Consider the following 24,946-nt stretch of genomic DNA (forward strand, 5'->3'; position numbering starts at 1 on the left):
AAAAGTGAGTGTATTCATATATAGTGTGCAGATGTATTGTGTGAACATGTCTGTGAAGCCTTTGTGTATAGTGTGGTGTGTATGTACTGCATGTGTATACACATGTATGATATGTTTGAGTAGGTGTATGTAAGTGTGTATATGTATAGTATTTTATGTATGTTATATGCAGTGCTGTATATGTCACTAGGCCAACAAGGCCCAGGATTGATGCAGCACTTATTGCAGTGGTGGTCACAAATCACATGGCGCCCCTGAAGTACACATGTTTGTATATAAGTTTTTATATTTGTCTCTAATCAGTGTTTCCCAACCAGGGTGCGGCCAGCTGTATTGGCTGTCTGGCCATGCTGGGAGTTGTAGTTTTGCAACAGCTAGAGTCACCCTGGTAGTGAAACACTGATTTATGCATGTGTGTGTATTTATCAATGTCTCACAACTAGAGTGCCTCCAGCTGTTGCAACTGCTGAAAGCACTCTGGTTGGGAAACACACACACACACACACACACACACACACACATTTATATTAAGGGATGTGGGACTCCTATCACCCGACACCAGGGACACACTACTGCTGGTTGTAGTTGAGCTATGTTTGGGTGGAGGCGGGGGGGGGGGGGGGTATGATTTCGAGGAGATCAAGCATATAATGGCCTATAACCAAACCAGTGTTTCCCAACCAGGGTGTCTCCAGCTGTTGCAAAACTACAACTCCCAGCATGCCCAGACGAGTTTTGCAACAGCTGAAGACACCCTGGTTGGGAAACTCTGAATCAAACATTCCCAGAACAAAATAAAAGAAGAATAATACTACAGAAATAATTATTTCACGTTCGTGTTTTCCTCCTCACATTCTAAAAATCATAACGTTTTCCATTTTCCACCTATATACCCATATAAGGGCTTGTTTTTTGCATCAAAAATCGTACTTTGTAATGACTTCAATCATTTCACCACAAACTATGGCAAAACCAGAAAAATATTTGTGGGGCAAAAGTAAAAACAGCAATTTTGTAACTTTTGGGTGCTTTTGATTCTACGCAGAGCACTTTTCGGTAAAAATGACACTATTTTTATTCTGTAGGTCCATACGGTTACAAGGATACCCAATTTATATAGGTTTTATTTTATTTTTCTACTTTAAAAAAATTATATCTACATGCACCAAAATTCGTGTTTAACCCCTTAACGACGCAGTATGTATATTTATGTCCTGCGCCGACTCCCGCGATATGAAGCAGGGTCGCGCTGCGACCCCACATCACATGGCATCGGTCCCGGTGCTCAACGGCTCACCCCCCTTTTCCCATAAAAAAATAAAACAGTGTAAATAAAAAAAAAAAAATAAACATATGTGGTATCGCCGTGTGCGTAAATGTCCGAATTATAAAAATATATAATTAATTAAACCGCACGGTCAATGGCGTACGCACAAAAAAATTCCAAAGTCCAAAAAAGCGTATTTTGGTCACTTTTTATACCATTAAAAAATGAATAAAAAAAGTGATCAAAAAGTCAGATCAAAACAAAAATCATACCGATAAAAACTTCAGATCACGGCTCAAGAAATGAGCCCTCATACCGACCTGTATATGGAAAAATAAAGTTATAGGGGTCAGAAGATTACATTTTTAAACGTATACATTTTCCTGCATGTAATTATGATTTTTTCCAGAAGTACGACAAAATCAAACCTATATAAGTAGGGTATCATTTTAACCGTATGGACCAACAGAATAATGATAAGGTGTCATTTTTACCAAAATATTCACTGCGTAGAAACAGAAGCCCCCAAAAGTTACAAAATGGCGTTTTTTTCTTCGATTTTGTCGCACAATGATTTTTTTTTCCGTTTCGCTGTGAATTTTTGGGTAAAATGACTAACGTCACTGGAAAGTAGAATTGGCGACACAAAAAATAAGCCATAATATGGATTTTTAGGGGGAAAATTGAGAGGGTTATGATTTTTAAAAGGTAAGGAGGAAAAAAACGAAAGTGCGAAAACGGAAAAACCCTGAGTCCTTAAGGGGTTAAAATTGTCATCTTCTGACCCCTAAAAGTTTTTTTTATTTTTCGGCATATAGCGCGGTATGAGGGCTCATTTTTTGCGCCGTGATCTGAAGTTTTTATCAGTATCATTTTTGTTTTGACCGCTTTTTACAAAAAAAATTTATATTATAAAAAATATGCTATTTTTTATAGTGCCTTTTTTTTATTTGAGCCCCTGCCCTCCAAAATGTCTGTGCACGTCCCTGTATATATCTATATCTGTATAAATCTCCGCCTAACATAGTATAGGTAGCTTTTCCAAAACTACAACTCTCATTAAGCATAGTCAGGTTTTTGTTATCCGGGCATGCTGGGAGTTGTAGTTTTGAAAAAAGCTAGCTATACTGTGAATATATAATTATATATATATATATATATATATATATATATATCTATATATCTATATCTATATCTATATCTATCTATCTCACAGTATAGCTAGCTTTTTTCAAAACTACAACTCCCAGCGTGCCCGGATAACAAAAACCTGACTATGCATAATGAGAGTTGTAGTTTTGGAAAAGCTACCTATACTATGTTTGGTAGAAATAGATACATATAACACTACCAAACATAGTATAGCTATGTTTTGCAAAACTACAACTCCCAGCAAATCGATTTGTGTGGACATGATGTGGTTTATATTTTCACGAAAAAATAATACAGTGGGTGGCAAACTTTTTTTTTTTATTAACTTAGGCATGTTAAGTTACATTATTAACATACAGTTTGATTGGTTAGTGTGTGCAAATTGTACATGAGTTCACAAATAAATGGTAGGCATGAAACTGTCTACACCCTTACTTCAGCGCTGCTCCGGACGAATGAAGCAGCGCCGAAGACCGCTTCCGGGTGTAGTGAGTAATCCTGACATGCGCAGGACTCGGCCGAGATGAGACGGAGAAAGTAAGGCAATATATAAATATTCATTAGCCGGGCGGTGCTGCGGGCCGGGCAGCGGTTACGTCACAGTGCCAGTTGAAGGCAGTAACCCCGCCCGTGTCAGTTAGCAGCTAACTTGAATACACCGAAAAAGAGCTTTAACGGGCGAACAGCGTAGCAGATCCGGGCAAGGTAGGACTCAAAATGTTCAGAGTCTCCCACACTATCCACAGGTACCCGTGGATAGTGCGGGACAAAACATGTGACAGTTTTCCTTAAATCATTTTTTTTTTTTTTTATCGTCTATTTTACTACTGCCTGCCGACCTCCTTGGATGTTCGGGTGCTCCTGGGCGGCTGACCCACTACTAATGAGCTACTGTAGATGTTATGCTCTGAGCACAACCAACTCTGGTGAGCACATATTTATTGATAACTCTGCAATTAATGTTTGTGGTAATACACTAGGATCGCACTCATCTGTTCTTTTTGTCTCTTCACTACAATGTTTTTACTTTTGGAAGACATCAGAGGGCTTCAAAGTATAGCAGCAATTTTCAAATTTTTCACATAATTTTGAAAAACTAAATTTTTCAGGGACCAGTTCAGTTTTGAAGTGGATTTGAAGGGCCTTCATATTAGAAATACCCAATAAATGACCCCGTTATAAAAATTGCACCCCTCAAAGTATTCAAAGTGACATTCAAATGGTATGATAACCCTTTAGGTGTTTCACAGGAATAGCAACAAATTGAAGGAGAAAATTCTAAATCTTTATTTTTTACACTGGCATGTTCTTGTAGACCCAGTTTTTGAATTTTTACAAGGGGTAAAAGGAGAGAAATCTTCCTAAAATGTGTAACCCAATTTCTCTTGAGCGACAGTGGGATTTTGGGGAGTGAGCTTTTCTGAAACTTTTATTTTTTTATTTTTGGGGGGGAATATCGCATTTAGGAAGCCCTTATGCTTCCAGAACAGCAAAAAAAAAAAAAACATGGCATACTATTTTGGAAACTTCACCCCTCAAGGAACATAACAAGGGGTACAGTGAGCCTTAAAGGAGTAGTCCGGCATGCACTTTTTTCATTTGATACCGTCCGGGCTGCAAAATAAAAGAAAACTCACTTTCTCTTACCTGCCAACCATTCCTCGGAGCTCCGGTACAGGTGTTCGGTCCCCGGGCTGTATTCTTCTTACTTCCTGTTAGCCCGGCACGTCACATGGAGCTTCAGCCTATCACTGGCCGCAGTGATGTCCCGCCTCGGCCAGTGATAGGCTGAAGCTCCGTGTGACGTGCCGGGCTAACAGGAAGAAGAATACAGCCCGGGGACTGAACACCTGTACCGGAGCTTCGGGGGCTCGTTGGCAGGTAAGAGAAAGTGTGTTTTCTTTTATTTTGCAGCCCGGACGGGATAAAATGAAAAAAGTGCCCGCCAGACTACTCCTTTAAAACCTCACAGGTGTTTGATGACTTTTTGTTAAAGATGGATGTGTAAATGGAAAAAAAAAATTTCACTAAAATGCATTTTTTTCTGGAAATCTTACATTTTTACAAGGGGTAATTGGAGAAAATGACCCCAACATTTGTAACCCCATTTCTTCTGAGTATGGAAATACCCCATGTGTGGACGTCAAGAGCTCTGCGGGTGAACTACAATGCTCAAAAGAGAAGGAGCGCCATTGAGCTTTTGGAAAGAAAATTTGTTTGGAATGGAAGTCAGGGGCCATGTGCGTTTACAAAGCCCCCCGTGGTGCCAGAACAGTGGGACCCCCCCCCACATGTGACTCCATTTTGGAAACTACTCCCCTAACAGAATTTAATAAAGATGCAGTGAGTATATACACCCCACTGGTATTTGACAGATCTTTGGAACAGTGGGCTGTGCAAATGAAAAATTACATTTTTCATTTTCAAGGATCACTGTTCCAAAAATCTGTCAGACACCTGTGGGTCGTAAATGCTCACTGTACCCCTTATTACATTACGTGAGGGGTGTAGTTTACAAAATGGGGTCACATGTGGGGTGGGGTCCATTGTTCTGGCACTATAGGGGCTTTGTAAACACACGTGGCCTTCAATGGCACTCCTCTTCTGAGCATTGTAGTGCTCCAGAAGAGCATTTTACATACACATATGGGGTATGGTCTTACTCAGAAGAAATGGGGTTACAAACTTTGGGGGGCTCCTTGTGAAAATGAAAAATGTAGGGTAACATCAGCATTTGAGTGAAAAATGTATTTTTTTCCATTTTTTTCCATCCAACTTGTGGGGTGTTAAGGCTCACTATCCCTTGTTACTTTCCTTAGTTTCCAAAATAGGGGTCACATGTGGGTATTTTATTTTTGCGTTTATGTCAGAACCACTGTAAAATCAGCCACCCATGTGCAAATCACCAATTTAGGCCTCAAATGTACATAGTGCGCTCTCACTCCTGAGCCTTGTTGTGCACGCAGAGTATTTTACGTCCACATCTGGGGTATTTCCATACTCAGGAGAAATTGCGTTACAAATTTTGGTGGTCTTATTTTCCTTTTACCTCTTGTGAAAATAGAAAGTATGGGGCAATACCAGCATATTAGTGTAAAAAAATAAAAATGTTTACACTAACAGGCTGGTGTACCCCTCAATTTTTCCTTTCCATAAGGGGTAAAAGGAGACAAAACCCCAAAAATGTGTAGTGCAATTTCTCCCGAGTACGGAAATACCCCACGGGGCCCTAAACTGTTTCCTTGAAATACGACAGGGCTCTGAAGTGAAAGAGTGCCATGAGCATTTGAGGACTAAATTAGGGATTGCATAGGTGTGGACATAGGGGTATTCTACGCCAGTGATTCCCAAACAGGGTGCCTCCAGCTGTTTCCAAACTCCCAGCATGCCTGGACAGTCAGTGGCTGTCCGGAAATGCTGGGAGTTGTTTTGCAACAGCTGGAGGCTCTGTTTTGAAAACACTGCCATACAATATGTTTTTTATTTTAATTGGGGCGGGGGGAGGAGACAGTTTAAGGGGGTGTATATGTTGTGTTTTAACCTTTCTTATGTGTTTGTGTAGTGTAGTGTTTTAAAGGTACACTCGCACTGGCGGAGGTTTACAGTGAGTTTCCTGCTAGGAGTTTGCGCTGCAGCTCAAACTTCAAGCAGGAAACTTATTGTAAACCCGCCTGTGTGAATGTACCATGTACATCCACCTGGGGGGGGGGGGGGGAGGGAGGGGCAAACCTCCAGCTGTTTCAAAACTACAATTCCCAGCATGTACTGACATACCGTGTATGCTGGGAGTTGTACTTCTGCAACAGCTGGAGGCACACTGGTGGGAAAACCTTCAGTTACATTCTGTTACCTAACTCTGTATTTTCCAACTAGTGTGCCTCCAGCTGTTGCAAAACTACAACTCCCAGCATGTACTGATCGCCGAAGGGCATGCTGGGAGATGTAGTTATGCAACAGCTGGAGGTAACCCAACTACAACTCCCTGCATGCAGAGACAGCTGTTTGCTGTCTGGGCATGCTGGGAGTTGTAGTTTTGCAACATCTGGAGGGCTACAGTTTAAAGACCACTGTATAGTGGTCTCAAACTGTAGCCCTCCAGATGTTGCTAGGCAACTCACCGGATTCCGTAGGATCCAGGGAGCCAGCCGCAAGACATCGCCGCTTGCAGATCACAGCAGCCAATTGCAGCCCGCAGTCTCCGCCGATGGGCAGGTGGACCTTCGGCCCCGGTCCCTGTCAGTTTCCCCATTCTGCCCCGCCTATTGTGGGTGGGCAGAATGGGGACACCGAAAGTTTTGCTTCTATATGATGGTGGCCACCTCACTCCTATCCCTTCAGGGGGATCATGGGTGTCTTGGACAGCCCCGATTCCCCTTAATTTCCGGGTCACCATAGATTCATATGACCCGGAATAGCCGCTAATCACCGGTGTGAATTCACCGGCGATTTGCGGCGCTCGCCTACATGGGGGGGGGTCGGTCTGATGACCCCCCTGAATATCTGCGCAGGGAGCCTGTTGATAGATATCAGCAGTCACCACCACGGACGTACGCCCAGAGTCCTTAACTAACAGGAAGCCATACGCCCTGGGTCATTAAGGGTCAATCCCCCTCCTTTTCCCAAATTCCATATAAAAAATGTAAAAAAATAAACAAAATAAAGACAAACATATATGGTATCGCCACGTGTGTAAATGTCAACTATAAAAATATATTGTAAATTAAACCGCACTTTCAAGGGCGTACTCGCAAAAAAATTCCAAAGTCCAAAATAGCGTACTTTTGGTCACTTTTCATACCATAACAATATGGAATAAAAAGCTATCAAACAGTCCGATCAAAAAAAAAAAAAAAAAAAAAAAAAAAAAAATTGTACTGATCAAAACTTCAGATCACGGTGCAAAAAATTAGCCCTCATACCACCCCGTATGCGGAAAAATAAAAAAGTTATAGGGGTCAGAAGAGGACAATTTTAAATGTATTAATTTTCATGCATGTAGTTATGATTTTTTCCAAAATACAACAAAATCAAACCTATATAAGTAGGGTATCATTTTAATCGTATGGACCTACAGAATAAAGATAAAGTGTCATTATTACCGAAAAATTTACAGCATAGAAACGGAAGCCCCCAAAATGTACAAAATTGTGTTTTTCTTTAATTTTGTCACAAAATGATTTTCTTTTCCGTTTTGCCTTAGGTTTTTGGGTAAAATGACTGATGTCATTACAAAGTAGAATTGGTGGCGCAAAAAATAAGCCCTCATATGGATTTTTAGGTGCAAAATTGAAAGGGTTATGATTTTTAAAATGTAAGGAGGAAAAAATTAAAGTGCAATAACAGAAAAATGCTTGGTCCTTAAGGGGTTAAAGTCATTTTGCTATACAAAGTAACAAACTATTTGCCCTTATCAAAGAACATTTTGTTAAAAGTTGTTTCTCTCAGACTGAACTATGTAAAATCCCAGGTTTGCTATTATCAGCATGATTGTATAAAAGCATACATTTTTAGGTTTAAATATATTGCCAAAACCATGAGTGGAACAGAAAAATATAATTAAAGAATTTACAGCATTTGGTGTGTTTTGGACCCATTTCTAGTTTGGGCTAAAGATAAGGACCAAAAGGTGGATGAACAAGAGCCAGATTAATGTAGGGGCAGATAACGCTGCAGCTCCAGGCCCCTACATGAAAATAGGCCCAACACCAGCCCCACATAGGCCACCCTCCAATAGCCACCCAGCACCCGCCCCACACACCCAAACAGAGATCTGAGGGTCAGATCATGAAAAGATCTTCCAGGGCGGCTCTTTACAGAACAGGTGACACATTGGGTATCCAAGATGTGCACCGCCACTGCTGTACGTCAACCCATACAGACTCCTCCCCTGGGCCCTGCCGTGCAGTAAAGTGAAAGTCTTCTGAGGCGCACGGGATTTTAAATTACTTGGAGATTGCAGACAGGTGTGGGGCCGCAAGAAGCGTGTCTTGTACGCAGCCGCTTCTGTGAGAAAGGATACTGCCCCATCAACTCCAAGAGAGGTAGTACGCATGTTCTCAGCTATGGTAAACATGCCATTTAGGAGCATGGAAAAACTAGGTGAAAATTCCATGCACCTGAATGTATAAGGGTATGTTCACACTACCGATTTGTAGCTGAAGCTCAGCTCGCGGAGTTTCAGCCTGGCAGCCGATGGCGGCAGTAGGACCGCGCGACACTGTGCCATCAACATTGACGGGTAAGCAGTCTTTGCGGGGAACAATTTCATTCATTGTCGAAATTCCGCAGTGTGAACGGGTCTCACGGAAGACCCATTCACACAGATGCTAACGTTCACTGTGCGGAATTTCACTTGCGTGTGTGCACATACCCTAAAACTGATTTTTAAGCAGGATATACCTGACATTCAGGAGCATGGAGAAGCTAATAGGCATAACTGTATAAAATCTTTAAGCAGATATGCCAGTTACGCCTAGCATGCTTTTCCATGCTCCTGAATGGCATATCTGCTAAGTGTGAAAAGTTTTACACGCTCCTGAACGACATATCTTCTTATGGCAGTGCCACTTTATGCAGTGATTCACATCAGCAGCCTCTAAGTCAGGTCCAGAGACCACAGACCGACCCAAAGGTTCCCGGGCCACATTCATAAAAACTGTTGAGAAATTATGTTCTTTCTGAGACGTGATGTGACCAAAAATCAGCAACTTTAGCTTTTGGAATTTAAAAAAAAATTTTTTATGTCGATCATCAGAAATGTCCTAATTTTATAGTTTGGACGATTATGCATTGGCCATACCTAATCGCTTTATTTTTTATTGCATTGCTTTATTGAAAAAATAGGAAAAGGGGCCGGTGCTGCAGCGTTTATGAACACGGAAGCCTGGGGCTGTGACGTGATGTCACGCCATGCCTCCTCCCTTCATGAGGGGGTGTGACTGCTGTGTATCCATTTATCAGAGAAGACTTCTGCTGCGAGTCCAAACCTTTCCCAATGTGAGAGCAAATTGCTACAAGTAGTACTTTTGCAGCATGCATGTAAAAATGTGTGTTTTTGAAAACGTGTTCATCATTGATCAAGACGCACATATTTTTACATGCAGTTTTCAAAAGGTCTTTCATTGGTTATAAAACTTCTTTCACAACAATGTGGGGGGAGATTTATTAAAACCTTTGTAGAGGAAGAGTGGTGCAGTTGCCCATAGCAACCAATCAGATCACTTTTTTTTATGAAAGGCCTTTGTAAAAAGGAAAGAAGCAATCTGATGGGATGCTATTGGCAACTACACCACTTTTTCTCTGCACAGGTTTTGCCAAATCTCACCCATTGTGTTTTATATAGCATGCTACTTTGTCTATGGACTATAGCTGGCAACCTAATTACCTATATACCTGGCTACCTACCAAGCTACCTACCTGACAATTTACAATCTAGGTAACAACTTACATGGCTACTACCTACGTCACACGCAGTTTATTGTGCTATTTGCACATAAATGGCGTCGCACTGCCACCCACAAATAGCTCCAACCCAGCTGTCAGTTTGCTCCTTATCCAGCCCTGGCATGAACACAACCGTGCTCTTATAAGATGTGGAGGCAATAGAAACCAAAATTATGCTAAATTATCAGCTATCTGCATGGAATAAGGACAAATTACTTCTTACTGCAATGATAAGGCTCCCAGAAGACAAATTTCATAGAGTAAAAGTTTTATTCAAAAATTGCCCTGCTTAGGCCAACTAGTAATAAACAAAACCACATACAAAAATTACAGATCCCCATGTTCAGTTTGCACATGCTTTGTTTTAAACACTCACATTTCTTCCAACAGCTGTAGATTTTGGCGACTGACTGACGTCTGCAAATAGTACTGTCAGTTCTGTTGCGTCACATTCTTGTCTTGTGGACTTGGGTAGCTTTAAAGACATCAACTTAAAGGTTTCTGAAAATTAAGATCAAGATTATCAACTTTATTTTTTTTTTTTTAATCAGATCTTAAACATTTTTAACAGTTATACACAGAGAGAACACACAAAGACCCCAAGTCTCACCCCGAACCCACCCCTCCCTCCCAAAGACATTTCCCACCTCTTCCCAATAGAACAGGTCCAAGTCTATATCTTCATGCTTTGTCCAGCAACATCAGTAAATATGCAGAAGTCCCTGATAACCAGTCCAACCCCCCCAAAAAAGCAATGTTGAATATCCACGTACAAAAATATTACAAAATCCTATTTCAAGAAAACAGGGCAAGTATCGCAACATAGAACGAACAGCAGCCGCCTACACAACTCACACAAACAAGGCGGGGGAAGAGGTCCGCGAGCCAAGGGCTAACCCTCTTAGACTCCCAGATACATTAGAACACCAAGCTGTACAGGGATTATTTGAACTCAGGCTAAACTTACGCTCCCAGGGACCCCACTGAATTTGCCCATGGCCTTAACGTTTTTTCCAAAATTTTCCTTTCCAGCCTAACAATAAGAGACCCAGGCAACCAAGTTAGCCCTTATCCAGTACTGGGCAAGGAGTTTCCTTGCTTGATACAAAACGCAGAGGATCCACATTTCAACCCCAGTTGGCACAGAATTGCACCCTATGAGACCCAGTATGCAAGACTTAGGTTCCATTGGCACAGTAATCCCACACACTGCATGGACAAGCAGGAGTGTCTCTGATTAGGCCTCATTTGTGAGTGACTGCTGCTGTTCAATTTGTGTGCCGAGTGTCGACGTAAGAAAAGAATACAACACAAGAGAGTTTGGTATCTCCTTTCTCAGCCAAGAAAGTTCTGTCTTTATTAACCCCTTAAGGACGCAGGACGTAAATGTACGTCCTGGTGCGGTGGTACTTAACGCACCAGGACGTACATTTACATTTACTGGCTGATCGCAGCCAGGGACCCGCCGGCAATGGCCGACGCCCGTGATCTCGCGGGCGTCCGCCATTAACCCCTCAGGTGCCAGGATCAATACAGATCCCGGCATCTGCGGCAGTGCACGATTTAAATGAACGATCGGATCGCACGCAGCGCTGCTGCGGGGATCCGATCATTCAGAACACCGCACGGAGGTCCCCTCACCTTCCTGCTTCCGGCTCCCGGCGTCTTCTGCTCTGGTCTGAGATCGAGCAGACCAGAACAGAAGATAGCCGATAACACTGATCTGTTCTATGTCCTATACATAGAACAGATCAGTATTAGCAATCATGGTATTGCTATGAATAGTCCCCTATGGGGACTATTAAAGTGTAAAAAAATGTAAAAAAAATGTAAAAAAGTTAAAAAAAAGTGAAAAATCCCCTCCCCAATAAAAAAGTAAAACGTCAGTTTTTTCCTATTTTACCCCCAAAAAGCGTAAAAATAAATTATATAGACATATTTGGTATCGCCGCGTGCGTAAATGTCCGAACTATTAAAAAAAAATGTTAATGATCCCGTACGGTGAACGGCGTGAACGTGTAAAAAAAAAAAAAAAGCCCAAAATTGCTACTTTTTTAATACATTTTATTAAAAAAAATTTATCAAAAATGTATTAAAAGTTTTTAATATGCAAATGTGGTATCAAAAAAAAGTACAGATCATGGCGCAAAAAATGAGCCCGCTTATATGGAAAAATAAAAAAGTTATAGGACATCAAAATAAAGGGATTATAAACGTACTAATTTGGTTAAAAAGTTTGTGATTTTTTTTTTTACGCACAACAATAATATAAAAGTATGTAATAATGTATTGACCCTCAGAATAAAGAACACATCATTTTTACCTTAAATTGTACGGCGTGAAAACGAAACCTTCCAAAATTAGCAAAATTGCGTTTTTCTTTTTAATTTCCCCACAAAAATTGTGTTTTTTGGTTGCGCCATACATTTTATGATATAATGAGTTAGGTCATTACAAAGGACAACTGGTCGCGCAAAAACCAAGCCCTCATACTAGTCTGTGGATGAAAATATAAAAGTTATGATTTTTAGAAGGCAAGGAGGAAAAAATGAAAACGTAAAAATTAAATTGTCTGAGTCCTTAAGGCCAAAATGGGCCGAGTCCTTAAAGGGTTAAGGAAGAACATTGTTATATATGATTATCAAGAGGGGATGTTGTCAATCACAAAAAATCATCTTGTCACATCTCTTCACATCTTGATTGGTTATCCAAGTCCATATACCTACACGGGCGTAAGCGTTTTTTTTTTTTTAAAGCATTTATTCAATCATAGTCATATGAGCTTATAGGGCAGAGTTCCTGTTTTATCTCGAAGATTACAGATGTATCCGCTATTTTGCGCTGATTGCATTCTCCTCAAAAATTTTTCACTCGGACTCCTACTCATTTCATTGTTACATCTTCCTCTTTGTAACACCATAAATCTTCTTTCTTGCTTCTCAAGTATTATCCAGAGAGCAGGTTCAACACTTTGTTACAAGCGAATAGCTAAGCTGATATATCTGATAACAATAATGTTTTCCTGCAGCATATAATTAGCATAGATATATCTATATATTTTGATATATTGATCAGTAATCAGAATCATTGTAATCATCCCCAAAAGGAGCACATTTCTCCAATAAGAAGTCAATGATGAACAATCCCAGACCATATTATAAAAATCAGCCCCCACCTGAACACACCGTGGAAAATTAGAATCAGGGTGGAGACCCAGCCTATGAAGAAGCGTCAGGGTTTTGTACACCCTGTGCAGGAGAAACAGTTGCGATAAAAGGGGAGTAGGAGACAGAGCAGTATTCCATTCCTCATCTGACAAGGGGCCAAAATCTCCCTCCCACTTACCTAATACAAATAAAGCGAACTGTTCATGGTGAGAATGCAAACGTTCCTGATAGAGCCATGCGATAACCCCAGCAGAATCAGAAATAGTGACAAGTTATTCCAGTACAGTATTGGAGTGGATCTCCAGCGACCTAAATCTACCCTGTGCCTCATACACATGACGTAGTTGTAAGCATCTGTAAAAGGAGGAACGAGGTAGACCGAACACCCTGCTCACACAGAGCTGTTCAGCCCTGCTGAAGACATTTACTCTCCCAGAACTCCGCATCCTGAAATAAAAAAGAAATTAAGACAGACCCGAGATGTGCCATAAGGGTGTCAATATTGAACAAACCATCATCCCCGACAAACTTCTAGCACTTCGCTAGGCATTGCATAGCTACTACATAAGGTAGTAGGTGAAGCATCTGGTGGCCTAGTAAGGGCACCAATTTCCAGAATATGTATCAGAATACATTCATGTTAGCCATAAATAAACTTCCCAGTGGAATCTAAAGTACCGATCCCCGCCCATCCTCTGAGTTGGTGTAACTAGGAAGTAATCCAACCAGGGGTTCGGAGAAGCCAATCCTCCAGAAGCCTGACGCCTCTACAATGTTTCTAATCTTATTCTCACATATCTGCCCCCACCATCCAGACATCATCTGAAAGTGTGTCTTCCCTATCCACACCAGTGAATTCTGCAGTATATATAACTGGGGCATCAACACCATTTTAGCCAGATTCACACGGCCCACCACCCACAAAGTCAATTTACACTACACAGAGACTTTTTGGAAACTCTGATTCAATAGGTGTAGCAAATGAATCGATAAAAAAATCTTGAACGGAGGGAGTCACCTGATTACCTAAGTACTTAAAGCTAGTAACAAGTTGAATGAGATGCTCTTCAATATGAAGGGATCAGAGGAAGCAGATCCAGGGGCATGAGGATCGACTTGTCCCAAATTATCAGGAGACCTGAGAAGGAGCAAAAATCAGAATTTATCTGCATCACCGGGGCCAAGGACCCTGCAGTATGTCTGTGTAAAGAGCCACGTGCTCCTCTTTACCACCATATCTAAACCCTGTTATAGCTGTAGATCTGATCAAGCAAGCCAAAAGGTTCTTTAGCGAGCGCGAAAAGGAATGGCAACAAGGGACACCCCTGCTGCGTGCCCCTCTAATTCAAACAGGTCAAAAATCAATCCATTCACTGTAATGCGGGCCTTCAGGTTCAAGTATAACAGTTGCACATAGAACAGAAATCTAGGCCCAAAGCCCATACATCCTATAATTGTCCACAAGTAGTCCAACTCGACGCTGTCAAAATCTTTGGCAGAGTCAAGTGAGAAAATAGACCTGGCACCTACTCTCCTACTGCATCTTCACGTTAAGAAAGACCTGTTAAATTTTATGTACAGTAGATTTCCCCGGAATTAAGCCAGTTTGATACCCATGGACTAAGAAAGGTCAACCTTCACCAACCGATTTGCGAGCACCCGAGCCAGCAGCTTTACCTCTGTGCACAACAAGGAAAATCGGCCTATAAGACACCACCTGCATCAGATCTTTACCGGGTTTTGGGATAAGCACCACTATAGCCTAAAGCATGGAGCGAGGGAGGGTCCCCTCCAATGCTGCTGATTAAAGCACCCACAACAACTGTGGCAACAGAACCCCCTGAAACTGCTTGTAAACCTGCTCGGAAGGCCATCCACTTCCGGGAATTTTTTTATTCACCAAGTCTTTCAAGGCCATCTTCAACTCCTCCAGAGTAAGAGGGGAGTCCAACTAGTCTCACTGGTCCAGGGAGAGGGAGGGCAAGGAGATACCACTCACAAAGGCAGCAAACTCTGCCTGGATACTAGTGGTTTTGGTGGTGTACACGTCCAGATTTATGAATGCTAATATCCCCGATAAAGAGGCCCCATAAATATGCTGCTTTATTTTTTATTTTTTTATTCTTTAAGGCTTTATTTAGATTTTGCAATAAACAACAAACAAAGCAAGGTCAGTCACAACAGCTGCTCACCTGACCAAAAAGAACCACATGTCAGGTGAAACAGACCTAGGAGAAAAATACAGTGTAAAACACAGCTGTAGTCAAAGTCAGTCCACAACACCAACAGGTGCTCCAATGCCAAACTATGCACGTGTAGAGAAGCCTCTGCTGCAGCCAGGAAGCATAACATGCCCAACAAAATATACAAACCAAAACACACAACACAAGACAAAACTCCCCGTGCTACACCTCCCACTACCGCAAGCATCACTGCCCAGAATAGGCAAAATGAGTAATTTACGAGATAGCAGACCACCAGTTATCCAAAGAGGCCTCTATCAGCAGCCAGGGAAGCCACATTTTTATCAAACTTCTTAGGGCATTTACAACCCATCAAAAGGGCCCTGTACAGGAGAACATATTTGTTAACCATACTGATCCATCATGAAAGTGGGGGGTGTATCGTATCTTTCCAGGACATAGCCACTACCTTACAAGCACAAAAGAGAAGGAATCTAATAAGCATGTGCCTATCGGCACCAGTCTCTACCTCAGCAATACAGTGGGGAAAAAAAAAAAAAATAGAGTTCTTCCACTTAAAAGATGAGTGATGCCTGTAATTTTTATCATAGGTACACTTCAACTAAGACAGAATTGTTTGGGGAGTGGGGGGGGGGGGGAATAAGTATTTGGTCACCTACATCCGCCGCCCGCCGCCCCCCCCCCCCCCCATGCGAATGTACAGGGTACATTCACACGGGCGGGGGTTTACAGTGGGTTTCCTTCTACAAGTGTGAGCTGCGGCAAATTTTCCACCGCAGCTCAAACTCTTAGCGGAAAACTCACTGTGAACCCCCGCCTGTGTGAATGTAGCTTAAAAACACTACACCTACACAAAATGAAAAGTGAAACACTACATACACACCCTTACACGTCTCCCCCCCCCCCCCCCCAATAAAAATGAAAAACGTCTCAAACGGCATTGTTTCCTAAACTGAGCCTCCAGCTGTTGCAAAACTCCCAGTATTGCCGGACAGCCATTGACTGTCCAGGCATGCTGAGAGTTTTGCATCAGCTGGAGGCACCCTGTTTGGGAAACACTGCCGTAGCGTTTTGGAGGAGACCAGCCCCATCCCCCCCATTTACACTAGCATGCTGGTGTTAACCCATACTTTTCATTTTCACAAGAGGTAAAAGGAGAAAGACCCACAAAATTTGTAAAGTAAATTCTCCTGAGTAAGGAAATGAGTCAGGAGTGAGTACCATGTACATTTGAGGCCTAAATTGGTGATTTGCACAGGGGTGCAGTTCTGACATGAACGGGGGAAAAAAAAAAATGATACCCCTCAAGGAACGTAACAAAGGGTATAGTGAGCCATAACACCCCACAAGCCTTTGACGAATTTTCATTAAAGTCAGACTTGAAAATTAAAAATGTGTTTTCCCCCCCCCCTAAAATGCTACTGTCACCCCAAATGTTACAGGGCTCAGGAGAGGAGCGCATTGGGTCTTTGGAGAGATAATTAGGTTGGAATTGAAGGCCATTTGCATTTACAAAGCCCCCATGGTGCCAGAACAGTGGACCCCCCCACACGTGACCCCATTTTGGAAACTACACCCCTCACGGAATGAAACAAGGGGTGCAGTGAGCATTTACACCCCATAGGTGTCTGACTAATTTTTTGAACTTGTCCGTAAAAATGAAAAAAAAAATTCTTTCATTTGCACAGCCCACTGTTCCATAGATCTGTCAAACTGCCAGTGGGGTGTAAATGCTCACTGCACCCCTTATTAAATTCTGTGAGGGGTGTAGTTTCCAAAATGGGGTCACATGTGGGGGTCCACTGTTCTGGCACCACGGGGTGCTTTGTAAACGCACATGGCCCCTGACTTCCATTCCAACCAAATTCTCTCTCCAAAAGCCCAATGGCGCTCCTTCGCTTCTAAACATTGTAGCTTACTCGCAGAGCACTTTACATCCACATGAGGTATTTCAATACCACATTTTTGGGGTGTTTTCTCCTATTACCCCTTGTAAAAATGAAAAATTTGGGGTAACAGCAGCTTTGTTTAGAATTTTATTTTTTTATTTTTACGTCCCACTTTAACAAAAGTTCAGTCAATCACCTGTAGGGTGTTAAGGCTCACTTCACCCCTTATGTTCCTTGAGGGGTGTAGTTTCCAAAATAGTGTGACATGCCCCCCAAAAACCATTTCAGCAAAATTTGCTCTCCAAAAGCCCTCCATGTTGCTTCTTCACTTCTGAGCCCTCTAGTGCACACACAGAGCACTTTACAACCACATATGAGGTATTTCCTTACTCAATAGAAAATTAACTTACAAGTTTTGGGGGGCCTTTTTGCCCTTTGTAAAAATGAAAAAAAAATGGGGCTACAATAACATTTTATTGTTAAAAATGAAGATTTAAATTTTTCTCCTCCATTTTGCTGCTATTCCTGTGAAACGCCTAAAGGGTTAAACTTTTTAAATGTAATTTTTAATACTTTGAGTGGTGCAGTTTTCATAATTGGGTCAATTATAGAGGATTTCCAAAATAAAGACCCTCATATTCACTTCAAAACTTAATTGGTCCCTGAAAAAGTCTGATTTTGAAATTTTTGAGAAAAATTGGAAAATTGCTGCTATACTTTGATGCCCTTTGATGTCTTCCAATAAGTAAAAACATGTCAACTTTATGATGCCAACATAAAGTTAACATATTGTATATGTGAATCAATATGTTAAGAGAGCTTCACAGTTCAAAAAATGCTAACTTTTCCTGAAATTTTGGAATTTTTCACCAAGAAATGATGCAAAAATGTACCACTAACATAGTAGAATATGTCACGAAAAACAATCTCTGAATAAGTAAAAGCATACCAGAATTAAGGCATAAAGTGACGAGGTCAGATTTGAAAAATGCTCCCGTCCTTAGGGTCATAATGGGCTCTGTCCCCAAGGGGTTAAAGGGGTTTAGAGGAACGGGGAGCACCCGAAAAATACAGCAGGTAAGGTATACAATATCCAGCATCAAACCAAAAATAAATAAATATGTACTCCACTCACGCTGCATCCAGACTCTAAGCCAGAACACCCAGTCAGAACTGAAACAGGAGGTAAAAAGCAAATCATGAAACAAGATAAATCCGTGAGAGTGCAGAGAGCACCCACAAAGTGAGCAAAAGAAAACAGACGAATTCTCAACAAAAACCAAGAAAAAGGGGAAACACACATGGACGAGAGAAGGGGAGGGAGCTGAAGGGGTTGCTGATAAGTAAAGCACAGAATACTCTTCCCGTATTTAGCAATCCGTGTCTTGGCGGCCTCTTTGACAAGGCCCTATAGGAGCTCTGGAGTATGGTACTAACCCATGAGCATTTTAAACTGAATTTCCTTATAAGCCATACAAATTGAAGCCTTCGAGGCTCTTTCCCAGATCACCTGCCATTGAGGGATAGTTTTGTGGGTATTCAAAACTACCTCCCAGCGGCCCATATAACGGTGAACAATTGTTCAAAGCCCATGGACCGAGAAACCACCGTGGAACCCAATTTAGAGGACATGTAATAACTGAGTTGGAGATAATGGAACCGCTCAGAGGAGGGAAGACCATTCCAAGATATTATTTGATCAAAGGGGAAGAGGGCACAAGAACGATGATGCACTACATCAGCCCAATAAAAAATCCCCCTAGAGCCCCACTCCCTCACCATACCAGAGGTTGGCCAGCCAGGAAGTCAGGGTGGTACAGGAATGACTGCATGGGGGAAGACAAGGATGCTAACAAACTTCACAGAAAAAGCCATCGGACCCGGGGAAAGAGGAGAGAGAAGAAGTCCAAAGGAGAGTTTGAATGAACAGGGGCAAGCCACAGCTTCTCCAGCTCTATCCATCTGCTATATGTGTGATAAGAGGACCATGCTGCCAGGTGGTGTAATGGGCGGCCCAATAATATTTGGCCACATCCGATACAGTCAGTCCCACCAAAGACCTACAAGCCATCATAACAGACATCGGAAGTTGATGCCTCTTAGCATCCCAAATAAAGCGAAAGATTGCAGACTTAAGGAAGTGAATAGCAGAAAGCGGCATCCGCACCAGAAGCATGTAAAAAAAAAAGTAAAGTCATTTTGGAAGGACCGCTGCCGCTATACAGCCAAAAAACAATATATTGGGACCACCATTTTTCCGCTAGAGCCCGAAGAACACAAAACAGAGGGAAGATTAGCATGATAGAGGAAAACATAGCTGGGAGTTAGGAGAACCCCAAGATACCTTAGAGCAGAGGGAGACCATTTGAAAGAGAAATTAGCACAGAAGAGAATAGAAGAAAGAAGGGGGGAGATTTAAAGGCGTCGCCTTTCTTTGAGAGGTTCACGTTATAGCCAGAAACTACACCATAAGAGTGCCGAATCCTATACAAAGGGAGGGAGAGTAGGGGAGGAGTCAGGGTCAGGAGAACATCGTCCGCAACACAAAACTTTAAATCCCTATTATGCAACTGAACCCCAGAGATGTCTGGGTCCCCCCAAGATCAGAGCAGTCAGAGGCTTAATGCAAAGATCAAAGGAGACAGCAGACATCCCTGCCTAGTCCCATTAAACAGAGGAAAACTCTGGGAAGTCACACGAGGAAGCTTAACCCCTTAAGGACGCAGGGTTTTTCAGTTTTTGCATTTTCATTTTTCCTCATCACCTTCTAAAAGTCATAATGCTTTCAATTTTGCACAAAATTCCATAGGATTGCTTATTTTTTGCCCCACCAATTCTACTTTGCAGTGACATTAGTCATTTTACCCAAAAATTCACGGCGAAATGGAAAAAAATTTCATTGTGCGACAAAATTTAAGAAAAAATTTCATTTTTTAACTTTTGGGGGCTTCAGTTTCTACGCAAGGGAATTTTTTTGGTAAAAACACCTCATCTTTATTCTGTAGGTCCATATGGTTAAAATGACACTCTACTTATATAGGTTGGATATTGTCGTACTTCGGAAAAAATCATAACTACATGCAGGAAAATTTATATGTTAAAAATTCTCATCTTCTAACCCTTATAACCTTTTTATTTTTCCACGTATGGGCCGGTATGATGATTCATTTTTTGCGCCGTGTTCTGAAGTATCGGTACCATTTTTGTATTGATCAGACTTTTTGATCGTTTTTTATTAATTTTTTCATGATCTAAAAAGTGACCAAAAATACGCTATTTTGGACTTTGGAATTTTTTTGGAGCGTACGCCATTAACCGTGCGATTTAAATAACAATATATTTTTATAGTTCGGACATTTCCGCACGCGGCGATACCATATATGTTTATTTTTATTTACACCGTTTTTTTTTATGGGAAAAGGGGGATGATTCAAACTTTTATTAGGAAAGGGGTTAAATGACCTGTTAACTTTTTTTCCCACTTTTTTTGCAGTGCTATAGCTCCCATAGGGAGCTATAGCACTGCACACACTGATCGCTTATGCGGATCCCTGCAAAGCCATAGCTTTGCATGGATCAGCGAGATAGGGGCTCGATTGCTCAAGCCTGTAGTTCAGGGGACCTCCGCTCACGTTCTAGCTGCTCGGGACATCGTGATTTTATCGCAATGTCCCGATCAGTCCGACTGAGCTGCTGGGAAGCGTTCTCTTTCACACGCGGCAGTCAACTTTGATCGCCGCGGCTGAAGGGTTAATAGCGTGCGGCACAACAATCGGTGCCACGCGCTGTTAGCCCAGGGTCCTAGCTATGAATAGCAGCAGGGACCGACCCGTTGTGATTCGGGGTCATGGTGTGACCCAGTTTTAAACACCGGGATCGGGCGTACAGGTATGCCCTACGTCCTTAAGAGGTTAAGAGAAGCAGTAGGGGAGGAATAAAAAGCCCCACAGAGCAGTCAAAAAGGGTTCTGTGATCCCGAACTTCTGAAGAGCTGCAAAAAGAAGTGGCAGACTCAGCCTATCAAAGGCCTTTTCTGCATCAAGGCTAAGGATCAGGGCCTAGTCAGAACGGTCAATCTAGCTTATAAGACCCACCACCCGTATGGTATTACCACCTCCCTGGCGGCAGGGAATGAAGCCAACCTGATCTTTATGAATAAGGGAAGAAAAATCCGCAAAGGCGGGCCGCCAAAACTTTGGCAAATAACTTCAGGTCAGAATTAAGAAGGGCAAAAGGTCTGTAACTTGAGCAATCATTGGGGTCTTTACCCGGTTTAGGAATGTAAAAAAAATTTTTATAAAAAAATAAATAAATAAAAGACTGCGAGATCTCCTCTCCCCTCAAAAGAGGTAAACAGAGGAACAAGCTTGGGTAGTAAGAGAGAAGCAAAAGTCTTATAGTATGAAAATGGGTAAAGCAGTCTGAACAGAGGGAGCACCCTGCAGGGAGATATTTCCGGGGCCTTCATCAACTCATCCGAAGTGATCGATGCATTCAAGACCGTACGGTCAGAGGCAGAGAGGATCGGCAAGTTACATTGCAACAAAAAGGAGTTTAAAACAGCGTCATGCTTCCCCGGGTCAGACAGAAGCTGCGAAGGAGGGGAATTAAGTTTGGAATAATAGTCCAGGAATAGATGAGAGATAGCTTCAGGATTATAGTGAAGAGTGCCCGCAGCATCCTTCAGGGCCGAGGGAGATTTGGCAGCGGCACGGTCACACAGGCGTCTGGCAAGCATAGTATGGGCTTTATTGCCCTTCTCGTAAAATCTTTGTTTAGCAAAGAACCAAGTGTAGGAACTAGGGCTGTGGAGTTGGTAGATAAATGTTCGACTCCAGTTATTTGTACTTCCGACTCCTCTGTATTAATATGCAAATGTATTTTATACATTCCTTGAAGGAAAGAAAGGCAACCTACATGTCACAAAGATATCAGTGACTACAGCAATGATTGGACACAGTCAAGAGAATACACAATGACATAAGTGACTTACAGGCAGGGCCGGACTGGAATTAAAAATAGGCCCAGGCATTCTAGAATATGCAGCCCATTTTTTGGGAGCAGGTCAAGTGGCTCTCCAGCTATTGTAAAACTCCCATCATGTCTGTAGAATATGTATTTGAAGAGAAAAGTAAAGACCGGCAGGGGGCGCCTAGTGTGTGTTACCGCAAATAAAGAAGGGATGATGAAGTAGAGGCAGGTGGGCACAGGTTGCCCGTAGGTAATGGGTGCTCAACTGGAGCGAGTGGAAAACTCGTGTATCAAACCCACCAAGTGGGGTAACAATGCTGGAGACAGCTGCCGAGTCAAGGTTTCAGGAAAGTGCTTGCCAAACCTGGAGAAAGTACCATGAATTACGCAAAAAAAATCCTGTGGTTTCCAGTGTGGAAAAGAAGGATTGGACCTTTGTGATGTGGAACAAAGCTGAACCGCTTTATTGAGAATAAAGCAAATTAAACAGGATAACGCGTTTCGGGGGACAACGCCAACTTCAGATCAGTGATAGTGCTATACAGTACATACAGGGTTTAAATAGTTACATTTGGCTCCAAAATAAAAGGGGGAGGGGCCAAACTACAATGCAGTGAATGAAGCATCACTTGCAGAAAAAACAAACAACATTAGCATGAATAAGGACAAGTAGAATCAACATGAGAATACAATCCAGGTGGTGACATGCCAGTGTAGTACAAAAGTGTTGGACAGATTATTGGTAGCCGGGGACCTCCGTGGTGCATGACCGTGGGCGGAAGTAGTTGTCTCTAAGGAAGCGTCGCTAAGGTAGTGGCGGTCGTGTCTGAGAGCAATGGTGCCTTGTCATAGAGACTTTTGGTTGTTTTAGAACAAAAACAAAGCTTATCTATATGAACCAAAAAGTAAATCTGTAAAACCTAGAAACGGTTTATATTAATCTTGAAATGTAGTTAAAGGCTTAGCAAATGCAAATCAATTCAATGTAAAGTTCTAAGGAAGTGAATTGCCTCTGCTAGATCCTCTTTCATAGAGGCTCTTAAAGGAGAACTACGGGATTGAAAAAGTTATCCCCTATCCTAAGGATAGGGGATAAGTTTCAGATCGCGGGGGTCCGACCGCTGGAGCCCCCCACGATCTCCGGTACGGGGCCGCGGCTCTCTGCATAGAGACCTCGTGTCGACCACCGCACGAGGCGGCGGCTGACACGCGCCCTCCATTTACTGCTATGGGAGAGCCGAAGCGCTGCCTTCGGCAATTTCCGGCTCTCCCATAGCAGTGTATGGAGGGGGCGTGTCGGCTGCTGCTTCGTGCGGTGGTCAACACACCCTCTCTAACCAGAGAGCCAAGGCCCCATACAGGAGATCGCGGGGGGCCCCAGCGATCGGACCCCCCGCGATCTGAAACTTATCCCCTATCCTTAGGATAGGGGATACATTTTTCAATCCCGTAGTTCTCCTTTAAGTCAGACTATTATTTTTAGGGTGGGAGACAGGGAACACAAACTAGCGTTATTTGCTGATGACATCATCTTGACATTGACTGATGTCCCTACTTCCCTGCCCTCACTATTCTCTCTGCTGGAAGAGTTCAGTAGGGTATCCTTCTATAAGCTTAATTCCTCGAAATCACAGATCTTACCTTTCAACTTATCACAAGGTGAAGTAGGATCTCTTAAACAGGCGTTTGAGCTCGACTGGCAGACATAAGCAATAACATACCTAGGTATCAAACTGACCTCCTCTTCCAAGCTTGTCTTCCACACTAACTTTCCTCCCTTAGCTGCTTCTATATTAACCTCTTTACTGTCCTATTCTAAACAAATAATCTCATGGCTGGGTTGCCTGGCGGCCTTTAAAATGCTTCTCCCGAAGCTCCTGTACCTTTTTAGGACCCTACCAGTTACGATTCCTAAGTCCTTTTTTGCCTCCCTTAACAGGGACATTTCCAGGTTCATCTGGGCAAATGGGAAACCTAGAGTGGCCCGTAAACTCATGACTTTGCACCCAGATGCTGGAGGCCTCGGCCTCCCACATATCGAGGACTATCATAGGGCTTGTATATTGGACCAGCTGCAGTATTGGTGGACAGATAATCCCGATAAGTACTGGGTAGGTATTGAGAGGGAATGCTCTGCGCCTATCTCCCTAAGGTCTAGGTTGTTAATTCCCACAGGGTCATCTTCCGCTCTTCCCTCCACTTTCCTGACCTCTATTAACCTTTATGATCTAATCTTGAAGCAGTTCCTAGCACAACCTATCCCTAAACGTAGTTGCTTGATGAAATACTTTCCACTGGACTTTCTATCGCACTATATACCAGATCTCTTCCTCCGTACTTTGCACGAGAGAGGTGTCCAAACAGTAGGAGATCTCTATGATTCCAACGACACAATCCATTTTCCATACCTGCAAACCAGATATAATCTCCCTCGCACTGACTTCTATAAATGTTTACAGATTAGAAGTCTCCTGACAGACAAATTTACACGTAGCTTTAAGGTTCCATCTCGGATTTTGGCCTTTCACCAAATGCCCTCTCCTAGCAAGAAAGGTATCACACTTTTCTACAACCTACTGAATGACAAGACGGAACCGAGTAGGCTACCATTCATGGATAAGTGGGAGACAGACTTGGGGGTTGCATTCACGACAGATCAATGGCTGACTGCCCTTAGGCTAGTTAAATCCTCATTTCGCTCCACTAATCATAGAGAAGCAGTTCTTAAATCCATTTACCGCTGGTATTACACTCCCAGTAAACTCCATAAGTTTAACCCTGACTGCTCCAAACTATGCTGGAGAAATTGTGGTGGAGAGGGGACTCTCCTACATATCCTGTGGGGGTGTCCTA

The 24,946-nt window shown here is 42.5% G+C and overlaps 1 protein-coding gene across 3 annotated transcripts in view; it reads right to left on the bottom strand.

Moving 5' to 3' along the window:
- WDR75 (WD repeat domain 75) overlaps positions 1-24,946 on the bottom strand; it is a 400,614-nt gene that overhangs the window by 293,023 nt on the left and 82,645 nt on the right. For all 3 annotated transcript variants that reach the window (XM_056534259.1, XM_056534260.1, XM_056534261.1), the window contains one exon: positions 10,239-10,363. In XM_056534259.1, coding sequence (XP_056390234.1) covers positions 10,239-10,363 — 125 coding nt within the window. The remainder of the gene's footprint in view (positions 1-10,238; positions 10,364-24,946) is intronic.

This window comes from Hyla sarda, chromosome 8 (assembly GCF_029499605.1).
Source record: "Hyla sarda isolate aHylSar1 chromosome 8, aHylSar1.hap1, whole genome shotgun sequence".
Lineage (NCBI taxonomy): Eukaryota > Metazoa > Chordata > Amphibia > Anura > Hylidae > Hyla > Hyla sarda.